This window comes from Tachypleus tridentatus, chromosome 9 (genome assembly GCF_004210375.1).
Source record: "Tachypleus tridentatus isolate NWPU-2018 chromosome 9, ASM421037v1, whole genome shotgun sequence".
Lineage (NCBI taxonomy): Eukaryota > Metazoa > Arthropoda > Merostomata > Xiphosura > Limulidae > Tachypleus > Tachypleus tridentatus.
Genome location: NC_134833.1, coordinates 165,123,840 through 165,140,439, shown reverse-complemented (window position 1 = coordinate 165,140,439; position 16,600 = coordinate 165,123,840). Strand labels below are relative to the sequence as shown.

Here is a 16,600-nt window from a genome sequence, read left to right as displayed (position 1 = left end):
GGCCTAGGGTTACTGCTTCAACAAGCTCATTTCTCTTAGTAGTGGGGTTATGCACTTTTCGTAACTCGTTCTTAGATAAGTGTCGTGACAAACGTACGTTTCAATATATTTTGTTTGTGCGTTCTTGAACCAGTACAATACTTTTCTCACAGCGTTCTGTGTTTTTCATTTTCAGATCCTGTTTTTCACCCACCGTTATGACTGCTTTTAAAAGAAGAAAAGTGGCTTCCAAGTGTCGTGAAGAATGGGGAGAAAAGTACTTCTTTTTGGAAACCAGAAAGTTACTTGTGTGATATGTACCGAAAGTGTTGCCGTTTTGAAATAAACATGTCACAGTCATGTCTCTTCTTTAGCAAACAGATGGCAGTTTATCCTCAGAAGAGTGAATCAACAAACACAGATATCACGTGTGAAACTGTTCACGTGACCCACACGTTCAACTCGGGCATATAAGAGACTGCAGAATAAAAGTTTATTTTTATTCTTGTAATGTGATAATTTTGGTACATTCGTGTAATACAGTGTTTCACCGGTAAAGTAATTATATAATTTATTAATACCAAATCAGTTAAACTTTGGCGTCAACCGTTTTCTCGATAATTTTTTTAGATATGAAAGTTCGCCCATTTATAGCAGTTTTTGGATGTTTTCTGATTTATCTTGGTCTTGGTACAACATTTCTGTTTGGAAACATCACTCCTTACCTGACATCATACCTCAGAAAAAGAGTTAACAATAACACGAGATACGAACAGACTGCTTGGATCATCTATATATCCGACTGTTTAACTTCATTCTTCTTTTGTGGAGTTTGGCTAGCTGAACGGATTGGACATCGGTTTAGCATCCTGATTGGTACAGTTATTTTCAGGTGAGGCAGGAATGTGAATTTAATGTTGGACATACACACCAAAACTGAGTGTAATTACACTTAGATAAAATAATGCAAATCAAATTGTTAAAGTTAAAATAATTAGCATTATTGATGTGTTGTAAGTTTATTTTAATAATTCTAAAATAATTATTTATATATACACTAACCAAGTCATGGACGTAATTTAATATTACCTATGTTTCTTTTCTAAAATCATTTCTGTCATATTAGGATTCGGGGTTCAATTCTCTTGGTGGACATTGCACAGATATGTAGTTCTGTCTACTTTGAAAAAAAAAAACATAGAAACTTACACATTTCATAATCCCGTGAATTGTTCTAAGATACATCTGTATTTTAAATACATAAAGTAAGTAATCTTATAAGACAGTGCGACACTCATTCACATGGAAAGTAGCGGCAGAAGATTAGTTTTGATCAAGGTAATTAACAAATCGTGTTATCGTGTTTTCATTAGTACCTACCATTCATGATCGTGAATCAGTTATAAGTGTATAATTATAATTATGTAAACTCATAAAATCTTCTACTGGTGATTGTTATTCTAAAGTTATTTCACGTTAGACAGCTGTCGCTGATTGTGGAGCCAATGTCACGTTGGTGAGTTTTCTGATGGTGTTACTCCAGGAGCTGACTTTGGTCTTTCTGGTGTTTTCTTTGTAGGTGAGAATGAATTAGATATTCACTTCCAACTCCAACTTTGTGTCAATGTTCCACTGTTTAACTTCTTGTTTCACAGAAGAAAGAAGTTAATCTCCAACTTACATGGGTTTTATCGCAGCTACTGTTTCACATACATTTTTCATACTATAGCATCGCAATAGTAAGATTTTTGACACAGACGAGACTGCACTTCTTTGGAATATGGCCTGGTCATTCGTGTGGATGTTAAAAACAAGTAAAAACATTCGTGATGACGAGTAACCCACTTGAAGTAAAAAATGTATCTCAGGATGGCTGGTACGGATATTAATACTTTTACTAATAAAGCAGAGAACAACGTTTCGACCTTCTTAAGTCATCTTCAGGTTCACAAAGAGAACAGAACTCAAACTAGATGAAATAGGATAGCGTTTTCAAATTAACGATAGAAGAATTTTAAAAATTCCAACGCTGCTGACTTTGATGAGTTCTGTATCGTACAGATCAAGAACTCAGTAAGATACACCTTATATTAAAAGTTTGGTAGAAAGTATATATGGTATCCATTTAGAATCCCGGATGTTTTGTTAACCTGAATATGACCTAAAATGGTCGAAACGTTGTTCGCTGCTTTTTTATTAAAAGTGTTAATACCCATACCAGCCTGAGATACAGGAGTTAAGACATTTTCCTTGGGTAGCTGCACTTTCCTTCTAGTTTAACGTACATTTTGTTGTGGTTATTTGAAGTTAAGCGTTTCTAGTGTTGTAAGTTCGCAGACATTCCGCTGTGCCACGTGGGTCTCAAGGTAAAAACGACTGACCATAGAGATAAAGTTGGTGTTTTTTGTAATGTTGAATATTTTACAGTGAAATATATGTAAATTGAGCTGTGTTATCTTATGTCGAGAGTCCAATAAACATGGTATCAATTATCATGTTGTTTCAACATACTGAGTAAATGGAAAATCTTAACCACGCATAATTTGTTTCATGAGAACTAGTTTTCAATGACAGAAGTCAAATGATTCAGAATGGAGTGTACAAGAGGCACAGATGTGCCCGGATCTTTTTTCCGGGCTTCTGGATGGATACCAGATATACTTTCTTCCAAACTTGTATGTGGTGTATCTTTGTGAATAGTAAAACCCAATACATTATTACTAAGTTTCTTGATCTGTGCAGTACAGAACTCATCAAATTTAGCAGCGTTACAGTTTTTCGTATTTTAAGGGATTTTTAAACAATTATTCTATCGTTAATTTGAAAACGTTGTCCTATTTCTTGCATTTTGAGTTTTGTTCTCCATTCTTTATTATTCAAGAGATAGTACACTATTTGGTCTGCTGTTACACCGTAGTGGTGTTATGCTTTCTTGGTCAGTATTTAGTTTTTAAGTTTTGTCCTGGCATCCTTGTTGTTGTGCACGATGTCCATGTTTTCAATCATGTTTTACACTGTTCTTTTTTTTTCTGCAACGTCAGCAGCGAAATATTCACTTGCTCTGCTGCTGTTCTATTTGCAAATGGATCTGCATAATACATATTCTTGTTTAAGAGTGAGAACCTGGATGCAGTTCATTACGAATTCATGTGAGATGTTTTCTGGCAACATTCTGTACTTATTTCACAATTAAATTTTAGTTATGAAGTGTTGAATAGATGGTTCCCATTGTATCACCGAGGTCGATTTGGAACTCGCCACATTTCACTATTTTAAAGTTTAACTGATGTCAGTATGAAATAGTCATTGAAATAACACTAGACTTAAATTGTATGGTGGTAGGTCAGTATGAGGCGTGTAGAATCATGCGCAGTAAGATCTTGAATTATAGCTGAGAAATATTGTCACTGATAAAAGTAAGGAACCTAAAAAGCTGTAATAAACCTTCTATAATAATTAGAAAACTGTAGTTGCATTAATGGCAAAACTATACCTGAAATACTTTAAACATGTACCTATAATGATTAGAAAACTGTATCAGTAATAATTAGTATGCTGACTTATTTTGAGATTAAACTCAACACCCGAACTTTTTGTATTTTCTTATCTTGAGATAAAATAAACCACCATATTTAACGTTCTTAATCCACTGGTATATATCATATTCTCACAACTTAGTGATAAGTACCATCTACACCATGCTAATTCCACAGATAACTACCATCAACATACGTCTTATTTCTGTACTGAACATCACTCACAATGTTTCCTCTTCTGATACGACATGCCTCCAACAATATACAATATTCACACGACTCTATTCTGCTCTTTAATGGTTCACAATGGAAGAGCAGTAAGACTATGGGCTTATAACACTAAAGTCTGAAGTTGAATTGCTTACGTTGGACACGGTAAGTAGTCCATTATGGGTTTGCTTTAAAACAAAATATATACTCATGTGGTAGACACAGCAGATAACCCAATGTGGCTTTCGTTTAAAAAACGAACAATCCATTTATAAAAATAATAAACACTACACCGACCAAAATAGTCCCTCTGTGTATTTATTTGTGGAAATAAAAATTAATTTAAATTTAGAATGATCAACTGTTAATCCAATAAAGTATTAAACAAAGTGATACTGGAAATAATAAATAAATTGTCTGATATAGCACATAAAAATAGACCAAAGGTTTTATGATATTATATACCAAAAACGATTAGAATGTAATTTCTTTTCACGATAAATCATATAACATAAATTACTTTCAATATATTTTATTTATTTTCAGTCTCGGGATAATAGCGACGTACTGGACCATACAACACAGCCTCGGAGCTACAATTGCCACCTTAGGAATGGTCGTTAATGTTGGGTTTATTGGTTGTTATGGTTTTCCGTTATCTGTGGCAATGCAGGTGTGTACAACCAGTTACGTACTGTGTTTTAAGGTTTACTGAAAATAGTTGTGGTAGGATACAAATGTATCAAATAAAAAAGAAACAAAAAACATAATATTTACCGAAGTCTTTTACTTGAAAAGACGTTTCATGCTTAAAAGCGAATATTTTTTTCTGGTTCGAAGGTTTTAATCAATATGTTGAGCATTTATTGCTTATGTAAATCGCATTTTCAACCTGAATGGCTCTTGAAACATGCGTGGCGATATAAATGTTTGTATGCATGATGAGGTTCACTTTGCCAGATGTGGAACCTACAAACTAAGCTACATATTTTCATGGTGACCTGTGAAAATCTTGGTGTTTGGTTTGTACTGTGTTCATTCCGTTAGTGTTATTAGACTGGTCAATTGTGGCTAGAGGCAACCTAATGTTCAGTATTAGATGCCTTCAAAATCTATTACAAGCATTTGGGTATCGTGCTTTCAAAACCCAAATGTAGCCATGAAAGTACCCATGACAGTAACATTCTCTGACTTTTAACAATATATTCGTATCTTTAAAAGATTCTGTACTTTATTAGTAAACACCCCAAGGCACGTAGAATATCATATTACAGTATTAATTTTTACAATTTCATAACCAATGTTATTATCGCTCTACTTTTTCAAATGTATACCATTAAATATCAAAGTAATTAACATTTTAATATTAAAATATTTTATGCATTAGAGAATTTCAGATTTTACATGATAAACCGTTATAACCTTCACATAATTATCAAATTATTCTTAGAGGAACTTTATAGTTTATATGTTAATTTCACTATTGTACACTGCATGACCAAAAGTATGTGTACGACCCTTCTAATTTGTGGTTTCAGTCACATTCATCACTAACAGGTGCATAAAATCAACCATACAGCCATGCAATCTCCACAGACAAACATTTGCAGCAGAATGGATCGTACTGAAGAGCACAGTGACTTTTAACGTGGTACTGTCATGGGATACCACCTTCCAACAAGTCAATTCGTCAAATTTCTGCCCTGCTAGAGATGCTCCGGTAAACTTTAAGTGCTGTTATTGTGAAGTGAAAATGTCTAGGAGGAACAACAGCTTAGCCACGAAGCGATAGGCCACACAAGCTCACAGAACGGGACCGACGAGTGGTTAAGCGCGTAAAAATCGTCTGTCCACAGTTACAACACTCACTACCGAGTACCAAACCGCCTCTGTAAGCAACGTCAGCACAAGAACTCTTCGTCTAGAGTTTCACGAAATGGATTTCCATGGTCGAGCAGCTACACATAAGCCTGAGATCATCATGCATTATGCCAAGCGTCAGCTGGAGATGTGTAAAGCATACTGTCATTGGACTCTGGAGCAGTGGAAATGCGTTTTCTTGAGTGACGGACCACGCTTCACGTTCTGGCAGTCTGACGGACGAATCTGGGTTTGACGAATGCCAGAAGAATGTTACCTGCCTGAATGTATCGTGCCAAGTGTGAAGTTTTGTGTAGTAGGAATAATGGTCAGGGGCTGTTTTTCATTGTTTGGGCTAGGCTCTTTAGTTCCAGTGAAGGGAAATATTAATGCTACAGTATACAATGGCATTCTAGAGAATCATGTGCTTCCAACTTTGTGGCAAGTTTGGAGAAGGCCCTTTTGTGTTTCAGCATGACAATGCCCCCATGCCCAAAACGAGGTCCATGAGATATGGTTTGTCAAGGGTGGTGTGGAAAAACTTGACTCGCCTGCACGGAGACCTGACCTCAACCCCAATGAACACCTCTGTGATTAACTGGAACACTGACTGCGAGCCAGGCTTTCTCGCCCAACATCAGTGCCCAATCTAAATTAATGCTCTTGTAGCCGAACAGGAGCGAATTCCCGCGGCCATGTTCCAAAACTTAGTGAAAAGCATTCCAACAAGAGTGGATGCTCTTATAACAGCAAAAAAGGGGACCAACTCCATCTTAGTGCTCATGGTTTTGGAATGAGATGTTCAACAACTACTTGTTCAACGCTATGTATTAGAATTGCTGTTTGGCTTTGTTTAACACTACTTTGATACTGTAATTTGTGACGTTTAATCACTATTTGAAAGGTTAGGTAACTGTCTTTTCAAGAGCAAAATATTATTACATCTAGATCATAAATATGTGTATAGATTGGGAACTTGAAAATATAATAAAAAAAGACCCATGAAAAGCAAACATGCAACCATAAGTGTGTCTTCTTATAGCAAGTTAAAATACATGATACAACATCAAATCCCATGCCCCAGGAAACAAAAGATATGTGTTATGTGTAAATAATATGTGCTTTCACGAGACATTAGATCAACAATCGCATAGTACAAGTTTTTACAGAATGAAACAATTATTCATGCTATCTCGTTCTAAGACAAACCGGTCAAGTTGCTTGTCAGACTATTGAAAGGCGTCATTGTTCTTGTTCTCAAGATAGATTAGAGGAGGCATGCAGAGAGGAGTAGCGTACTTTGGAATCTACAGTAGAGGTATTGCCCAGACACTGTCATAAGACAGAGAACATGACCAGACGTGGTGACATGGACTGTAACGACATTGTGAAGCTCCAAAATCGTTTTAATGTAACGTACTCAATCATGTAGAGGAAGAAAAATAAGAAAGTAAGGTTTGTAAGAAGTAAAACTATTGTAGTAACTTTTTAAACCTGTAGTTGAAAGTAGCTCTGTGAAAATTAAAGAGGGAAAATTATTATACGTTTAAGAACCGTTCTATTAAATATTATTGTAATGTTGAATTTAGTGAATAGTATTTCTTAACTCCTTTTTAAAATGGTTGTATCTTTAGTTTGTGCTGTTTTGTAGTAACTGGAAATGGTAATAACACGAAAGATTAAAAAAGTGTTTATATACCAAGAAAAGGAAACTTGAATCTAAAGTTTTTTTTAAGTAAGAACTTTGCCTTCTTGAGTTTAAAAACGTTGTTTGTCGATATTAAGAATTAATACTCAAACTTTTATCGATTTTAGTGGTTCCCCAACAATAAGGGTCTCATGGCAGGAATAGTGTCTTCAGGGATGGCCTTCACTCCAGTTGTAATGAATAACTTACATACATATTTTATGAACCCTAATAACCTCCAACCTGATGCTGATGGGTAAGTGTTGCATAAGTAAGAATGATCTCATGGCGGAAATAATGTCTTAACGTAAACCCAGAATAGATACATTAATAAAGACCCAATGATAATACTTCCATTTATACACTAGTAAAGATATTCGTGATGACGAGAAACCCATTTGAAGTAAACATGTATCTCAGGACCGCTTTTACTAATAAAGCAGAAAACAACGTTTCAACCTGAACATAACTTAAGTTTGTTTGTTTGTTTGTTTTTTAATTTCGCACAAAGCCTCACGAGGGCTATCGGTGCTTATAACTTAAGAAGGTCGAAATGTTGTTCTCTGCTTTATTGATAAAAGTGTTAACACCTATACAAGCGGTCCTGAAATACATTGGTAAAGATAGTATTGAATACGTTAATAAACTGAAATAAATGTATCATATAACATTTACACAGTAATTAAGTATAATTATAGATATATTAGTAATGGTCATGCTAGTAAAGACAAACATTAATAAATACAACCACAGATACACTGTTAAAGTAACTAACGGATATGGTACTGAAGTCAGAGATGAATACCAAATAACTACACTTATAGATGCAATAAATGAAAATATTATTAAAGTTAGCCATTTATATATTAATAAATCCGTACTTGGATAAATTAGAAAAGCCAATAATGATATAATCATCTAACAATGATATAAATTGGATAAAATAACGAAATCAACCATCTAATAATGTATTCAATAATCAAGCCAACCATCGATACATTAATAAAGCGAATAATGAATTGATTAATATTGTATACATTAACAGTTAATTACAGATGTACCTTTGATAGTAACCATTTTTACATCAACAGAGACAATCATGGATACATTAATAACAAGAAATCCTGTATTCTATGAAGTCGAATATTGGTACTTTAGTTGTTCAGCATAAAACTAAAGAATAGGCCATCTGTGTTTTGCGCAGCACAAGTATCGAACCCTGGATTTTAGCGTTATAAGTTTTTCAGACATACAACTAAGCCACTTTTGGCGCTATCCTTTGTTACATTAATAAAACATTACGGGATCATTAATAAAGAGAATCATACAAACACTAATAAAGCTCATAACAGATTATCGTCAGCCATGGGTACTTTAATCAAACCAATTATAACTATTGATGCATCAATACATAAAGATGTATCCATACATAATGCTTGGGTACATGACTAAAGCATAACACGATTGCATTAATAAAAGAAGGAATGAAGCTAACCACTGACAAAGTAATAAATTCAGCAATAATCAGTATTAAGACGAACCATGGATACATTCACAACGCCAACAACTTACACATCACAAACCGTATGTTTTTTATCTTCACTTTAAGCTCGTGAGCTATCTACATCAGGTACCCTTTATTTGGTACCCCTAAAAGCTCAACTGTAAGCTAACATATGTGGTTGGAAAAGCACTGCGCATCGTAGGTTTATTTACAAAACTGTGTGAAGATAATACCGTGAGTATTTCACTAACTGGTGGTTGTTATATTGTTGCATAATGTTGCTTCTTATATTGTTGCATAACGTTGCTAAAACTTTCTCAGTTTTCCTCGTTCTTCTCTTGAGTTACATCATAGTGTCTCATTTGCGGTTACTTTCAAAATCCATGTTTAATTAAGCATAATGAATAACAAATAATATTAGTGAAGTAACAGCTAACGTAGTAGATTATAATACCTGTTATTAGAAGATCACCAATTTGAGTAACTGTAGAGAGTTCTATTTGGTGCTACTACCAAATTAACCAGAATGGTTTTTAACTTTCTATATGTTGTTTTTAGTTATTTCTCCGATTCTGGGATTTTGGATTGTGTCCCTTTCTTATTTATAATCATAGGATCGGTACAAGGTGGTATTTTACTTATTGGATTACTACTGTACCAGGAACCTCCTCCAGATATGCCCGAGGTAAGTGGATTTGTCCAAATATTGCATTTATAATGCTAATATACGAGATAATGTAAATTTAAAAGAGGAACTAGTACCTTTTGTTTTCAACGTAGGATTTTATAATATTGTTTCAAAGAGAAATTCTACCATGATATCTATTCTTCTTCATGATATTCGTGGATTTCACAGGGGATATTCTTCTTGTTCAGGTTACTTCCTATGGAATTTCAATGTATATACCAATATGTTTTCATGAAAATAAAAACGATAAACATGCCAGTTTATGGCCACTTGAAATGCCACAACCTTCGATAAGTTCTTAAAGTAGATTAGTCCTTTAGCTGGTCAGTAATGATCATGTGTGATGAAGAACCTTTATTGAGTTTATCCTCTGCCTGATACCATTATTCCTTGTCATAATCTTATGGTGGGGTCATTGGATACCGAATCATAAACTTGTAACTTTGTAAATTCTGTAAGACCCTACATTAAATACTCTACCACTGCAGCTCACACAAGTGATTCTAATTGAACATTTTTGTCTTTCATATCAAGCATTTTTGTGAGACAAATGTTTGAGTAAAATGTCACCTTTATTAATCTGTAAGAGCATGAATTTTATAATTCATAATAATAATTTATAATTGTTAAAATACTTTACTGGTTCTGGGCGCTATTTATTGTAACATCTAAGTCTGAAAATTATATAACCTTTAAGTTGTCAGGACTTTCCATAGGGGTAAATTCTCACTGAGATCTTGGACCTACAACACCTTAAACTTTATCACGAGAATAATCAATGAATCTTCTTGGTAGAAGGAGCAAGGTGTCAGTAATATCAAATCAAACTCTGTATATCTCTCCATTCCCAACCTTTCATCACCCTCCATTCTATATCTAATTCAGATGTTTCAAATTCCAAGCGATGCAAAAATTACAAAACTTCCTGTTACGTATTCGTTGCATGTGACAGGTTTGCTTGTGTATCAGATGTTAATGTTATGTTCGCCAACTGGCAGTTAAAGGCTTTCACTCGTATTCTTTCAGTGTAAATATATAGTGTGTTGTTGTTGGGCATAGTATTCTTGTGCATTATTTTATGTGATTTCTTAGCGATAAATGAACAGCATGCGCTCCACTAGTTTTCTAACTTATATATCCGAAAATAGTTTAACATATTTACAACAAATTATTTACACTATAGTGATTATACGGATATCTTAAACTATATTCTTCTAGTTAACAAAAGTGCACTTAGACATACTCAATTACATTAAAACTTCAATTGACAAGTTGAACTACTTTTCACTATTTCTATCGTACTAATATTCTGTTATATTTTACTTACAATTTTGACGTGAGTTACCTCAGTCGTATACTACTTTTCCTGTAATCGTTTGGTCTTCTTTATTTAAAATATCCTCTGTTCCTTTTGTCAAAGTGTATTCAGGCTGATTCAGTTACTTTATAATCACGCTTTGACCTAATAATTTATTATTTTTATCTCATTTACTACTGTTAGTCTTACTCTTAAGCGTTAGGCCTAGCACTTTCACCGTAGTGACCATCGCACCGAACGTTTCCTTGGCCTAACATTCTTCTCTTCTGTTATTGTCCACGTCTATCAGCTGTCTCCCGCTTATTTCATAATATGTGTACATATATATTACTGTATCGTCTGTTCTGTATATTCTCATCATCAACGAGTTACAAACACAGCTTGAAATAAGTCTGTTTTAATTTCCCTATAACAAAACAACACTATGAATACTGACTCTAACATCTGTAACATGAAACCACTATGTGTAAATTTTACCTATTGATACAACTTACTCAAGTACATGTCCTAAGTGAAAAGTGGATAAAAGTGTGGAGCTTACCATAATGCTGAGTATTATATGTTGGGGTACAGGAAATATTCATGCATATTTTAAAGCAATTATTTAATGTGCAAGGTATTTTTGGTCTTGTAGTAGAGCTGTTAAGACGAGCGAGTTATTAGGTGCCAAGATGTTGCCATCTCAAATTCTACTGCACTAACCTGACACATCTCTCGGTAATCATTGATGGATTACCGCCTGACTTCACCCATCGACAAAATTTCGCTTTCATCGACTATTGCAAACCAAATCTGCCAATTGACCAAAAGAGAGAAAGAATTCTGCGACGTTTTTCTCCAGCCTTGTACCTTGGATGACTTCTCCTTTCTGTGTAAACCGTGGAATGCCAACATTAATGTTCAGTGTTCTATCACGGAAAGCCAAACCAGCCGTTTTTTTTTTTGTCTTCCTTAGGGATGTTCAGCAATTTCAATCATGTGAAAAAGTTAGGACACCCGATGAAAGCCTGTGTATTTTTCTAACATTTTTGGATAGGTAGATATTTAATCTCAATTTCAACAATACTGAGAGATTATAGGAATACAACTAAACAATTAAAACTGAAGAAAAGACTTTTCAAGATCTTCTGTAAATGAAATTCTACAAAAATGCATATTCTAACTGGGAAAAATTTAGGACACTCTGCTCCCTAATAGCTAGTGTTACCCACTTTGGCTGAAATAACTGCAGTGAGACGCTTCTTGTAGCCATCTACCAGTCTCTGACATCGGTCTGAAGAAAGTTTACCCCACTCCTCAATGCAGAATTCTTTCAGCTGTGAGATGTTTGAGGTTTTTTTTGCCTGTACAGCCCGTTTCAAATCACCCAATAGCATCTCAATGGGATTAAGATCTGGACTTGTTGACTATTTTCCGGACAGTGGAATGGCTGATTTCAAAATCTTTTGGGATATATTAAAATCCCTTATCAGACTCATAAGCTGCTACAAGTTTCTTTCTGAAGGCTTCAGACAGCTCTTTTGCTCTAATTTTGAATTTATTAACAACAAAGAAAACAGGACAAAAAGGCAAGACAAGAAATATAAACAAGCGTAAAAACATGAATATATACAGACGTAAATATGAATAAATGGAAAAAAACAATATACAAACAATAATATTAACAAGTGGAAAAAAACAATAAAACAATATACAAACAATAATATTAACAAGTGGAAAAAACAATAAATATATTCAAAGATTAATGTGAACAAAAAGAAAACAGTAAATATACACAAAATTTATATATACAAAAACACAAGAAACGAGAGTGGAGGCAGAGATGGTAAAACATCCCGGAATCCAGGCGCTGGTAGTCCGCTACAACGAGATCTGTCGGTCCGCCATGTAGCAAGGCAGCTAACATGTCCTGCTTGCCCCACAAGTCCAGGCGGCGGGCCCACGAAAGCCGCATGCCAGCTTGCCTCAGCAAGGAGGCACAGGCATCCTTGAGACCCGCTCACCAAGACCCATTGACAGACTTGACAGAACAGAGCCCCCAAATAAGGGCAAGCAAAGCGTCTCCAACCCGATCCTCGTCAAGGAGGGAGACGTTGAGCCTCCACACACCGGGGCCCCGAAAAACGGGGACATATTCTCGAAATGTGGCGAGAAACGCCCGATAGTCAGACACTTAACACGAGACATCTTCAACCCGATGAACAGCAGCCCCATCGAGGCTCTGCCGAAGACTAGGTGTCACATAGAACATGTCAAGGCGACAAGAAATGCCCTGACAAGTCCAGGTAGCCACAAAAGCAGACCCATGCAGTGCACGCCAGACATCGAAAAAGGCGAAATCCGAAATCAACGCATGCATAGACCGCGTACACCGATCACTAGCAAGAGGATCACCCCAATCTTGTCGAGGGGAGGAACCTGTCCAACCACAAAAAGAAGACTTCCCGCTCTTCAGTCCGGACAAGTGCATAGACATTGACAAGCCGAATCTTACGACTCCTAGTGACAATATCAACGAACACCACCCGCCCTTCAGCATCGCTATGCGACGCGAGGATAGTCCCAGTAAAACGCGGGTGGAAGAGGATCCCCACCGCACGCGAACGTGTCGCGACAAACGACCAGAAAGCACACACAGGGTAGTGAGAAGTCAGTGAAAAATGGTCCCTCCGAGAGACAAAATGGGTCTCCTGAAGAAAGATAACGTTAACCACAAAGTGGTTCAAGAGGAAGAATGCGTAGAATTGAATAGCAACGCTACGCATTCCTCGGATGTTCAGCGAGAGGGGAGAACTCAGTGACGCTGCTGCTTTGACAAAGTTGACGGAGGCAGGGGCCATACAGACTTTGGAGCTACCCAATCCCACCCATTCTCGCAGCAGCGGCCGCCGACATCCGACCACCGGGAACATCCAGGATGCAAGGCTCCAGCACCTCCCACTGTCCTCACTCAAGCCACAAAGGCAAGGAAGAATGGGGAAGTCCAAGATACTTACAAACGAGCTGAGTGACGGCAGCTCGTCCATCGTCTGGGTCTGCGCCTCGCGGTAGGGTGCCGGAACAACCATCATCCCCAGAGCCAGTGCCGATGGTCCCTCAGAACTCCCAGCCACAGCATCACCAGCAGGGGATGCCTGACGCTCCACGTACTCCCCGACCACCCCCACTGACCCATCTTCAATAGGGGTCAGGACCCTTCACAGAGGGACACACCCTCACATAAAGAGGGGGCAGGACCCTCCACACAGGGACCCTCCCAACACTGACAGGTGTGGCGGGATAGCTGACGCCCAAACAGCCCCAACCCCCGCACCACCCGACAGGGAGTTCTGAGCCCCACGGCGATAGGGGACGCTCCAGGGGCACTCGGACCTTTAGAACACCTACAGGGGCCCCATCCAAGCCAGGGGCCGAAGACTCCTCAGAGGCCCCTCACCTGAACAGCACCCGAAGCGCCACCATCCACCTCAGAGGACGCAGCCTCCACTTCCTGGGCGGGCGAGACATGGTCCCCCTCAGAAGACCGAGGCTCTCTCTCCCCAGACACAGTAGGTGCCGTGACGGAAGCCCCCTCGGGGACACCTCCCTCGGCCGCCGCAGACAACGCCGGAGGACGAACTGACGGCCCCGCCTTCTTCACCCAAGATTTTTGGGCCGTGTTATCGTCAGTGGCCCAAGAGGCACCGAAACATACGTCGCCACACGCCGCGTGCAACGCCAGGTCGTGTGGCCACCACACCAAATACGACTCGCGTCATCAACATGTCCATACGCCAGACATATCCCGCACCGCGGGGTCTGGCACTCTTGGCCACAGCGGCGACACAGTCGACGCATACCCGGGTAATTGCACATCACCCGGAACCCGTTCACAACAATAAAAATCGGGACCGTATAAACTTGCTTTAAAACTAGGATATTCCTATCGATATTTACAATTAATGTTATGTTTCACTTACCTTGTTTCCATACTAGCAACATTCGGACACGGTTAGGGTATTTCATGTGGCACTCTGCTTGTGAAAGTGGGTTTTCTCTGGGCACTTCGGTTCCCACCCACAGCTAAATTACGCACATAGGACTTCTTTCCCGCCTCCCTGAAAAGGGCCCATAATCCATCCACGATTTTAATGACCTAAAACTCCATTCCAAATTACAGTATCTTAAACATAATCTCATGTTCATTCAATCAACGAAGCAAGATATCATAAGTAAATTTCAGGAACTCGCTCCTTCTCCAGATCCTTGGTGTCTTTCGCTTCCTCTCCGGGTATCTCCCCAGCTCCAACAGAAACTGGATTTAAAGACTTTTTTCACATCAATCATTGTACTTCACCCACGTCGACCAAATAAATTCACGAAGGGGGGTTCAAGAGGGACAGCGATTCTTGACTACTCCCGTTGGAAGGAGTTCTCTCATTTCTTAAGCCTAACCCCTGTCACGATTTTTGTTTGTTTGTATAAGTTATATCAAACTCTGTATTAACAACTTAGGACTTTTAACCTCACTTACGTTTTTTTCTCGTGAGACTCAACATCTAACACATTTATATGAACCATGAATTCTGTCTACTCCCTGAAGTCTAGAAATATCTGTTTTGAAATATTATAGATAGTAAGCCTTTCTCTTTTACTACTTGCTGCATGAAATATTCTCTAAAGCGGTAGGCACAGAAACAACTGCAAAGAATTTGATACCTATAAATATATAATTACTTAAATTATAGAGTTAAATTTTGTGTCAAGATCTAAATAAGACCAAAACCCTCATAGGGTTTTACCAATACAATTGTACTTTTCTGAATGTTTATAACTACAGTAACTACCAAGTATCTTAATCTATTTCACAGCATAACAATTGTTTTTGGTTTTATCGCAACACGTTTGTTCCAGCTGCTCTGATGAGTCCTGGTATTGGTAGAGAGGCGTAGTCAGTACCTGATATGATAGGTATAATGTCGTTTACATATATATATATTCTTTACTTTCTATGATATGTTTTAACCTGTTAAATGTCAGTACTGTATAAATGATGAAATGTCATGGCTCTTTTAGTATAAACCAAATCATTAACATATTAAACTTTACATATATTTTATAGTTAAATAAAAACACAACAAATCAGTGTTATAGTTAACAACATCAACTCGCACTTGAGAGTATATCATACACAATGTAGAAGTTACTGTAATCAAAAGTAAGAATTTTATATAGGAAATTGAAAAATGTTGTTACAGAAAGTATATTGTGCAAATGTGGTGAATGAAGAATTACTAAAACCTGAAATTTATTAGAATTCAGTATTTCTCGAGTATGCATCAAAATACAAGAAGTATTCTGAGTTATTGAAACTAAATATTGATTATTTTTGAAGTTAGAAAATTTATTTTATCTTTAAAGGAGACAGAAGTTGACAAATGTTCTGCATTAGCACAAACAGAGTTGGATTGTGAACACAAGACCCGTACATTAACCTTTCAGGAAGATTCTCCTGTTATGTCAGAAGGAAATTCAACCAATCAGAAAGTAGAAAAATCACAAATACCAATACTAAGAGAATTTGTTGTTGTACCAAAAGAAGCTTTGAAGATGAGAGAATTTTATATTTTATTAATAACGTGCATTGGGTCACTTCATTCAGGAACGTTTATCTGTAATTTTTATAAAGTATGTGATATGCTTTTTTTTATCTTATTGTTTTCAGTGAAACTATTTTGATTTAGTTTCTAAATTAATTTAAAATTATAAGAAATTGAAAGAATTTACCATTTGATTTTTAAAATATAGTATGCTTACGAATCCTTCATTGCCAGTGCCA

At 37.0% G+C, this 16,600-nt stretch overlaps 1 protein-coding gene across 1 annotated transcript; it reads left to right on the top strand.

Annotated features, from left to right (window-relative positions):
- Positions 1 to 219: 219 nt before the first annotated feature.
- On the top strand, positions 220 to 16,331 carry LOC143226868 (apicoplast pyruvate carrier 1-like). The gene is made up of 5 exons (XM_076458392.1): positions 220 to 871; positions 4,272 to 4,398; positions 7,401 to 7,528; positions 9,391 to 9,461; positions 16,183 to 16,331. Exons 1-5 carry the CDS (start codon positions 612 to 614, stop codon positions 16,194 to 16,196), a joined length of 600 nt encoding a protein of 199 aa, XP_076314507.1. The 5' UTR covers positions 220 to 611; the 3' UTR covers positions 16,197 to 16,331.
- Positions 16,332 to 16,600: the final 269 nt, after the last annotated feature.

Bases quoted from the DNA above. Each gene is read 5' to 3' on its own strand.
- LOC143226868 (XM_076458392.1), top strand. From the start codon at position 612: ATGAAAGTTCGCCCATTTATAGCAGTTTTTGGATGTTTTCTGATTTAT. The intron at 872-4,271 runs GTGAGGCAGGAA...ATTTATTTTCAG, and splicing joins ATTGGTACAGTTATTTTCAG to TCTCGGGATAATAGCGACGT. The intron at 4,399-7,400 runs GTGTGTACAACC...TATCGATTTTAG, and splicing joins CGTTATCTGTGGCAATGCAG to TGGTTCCCCAACAATAAGGG.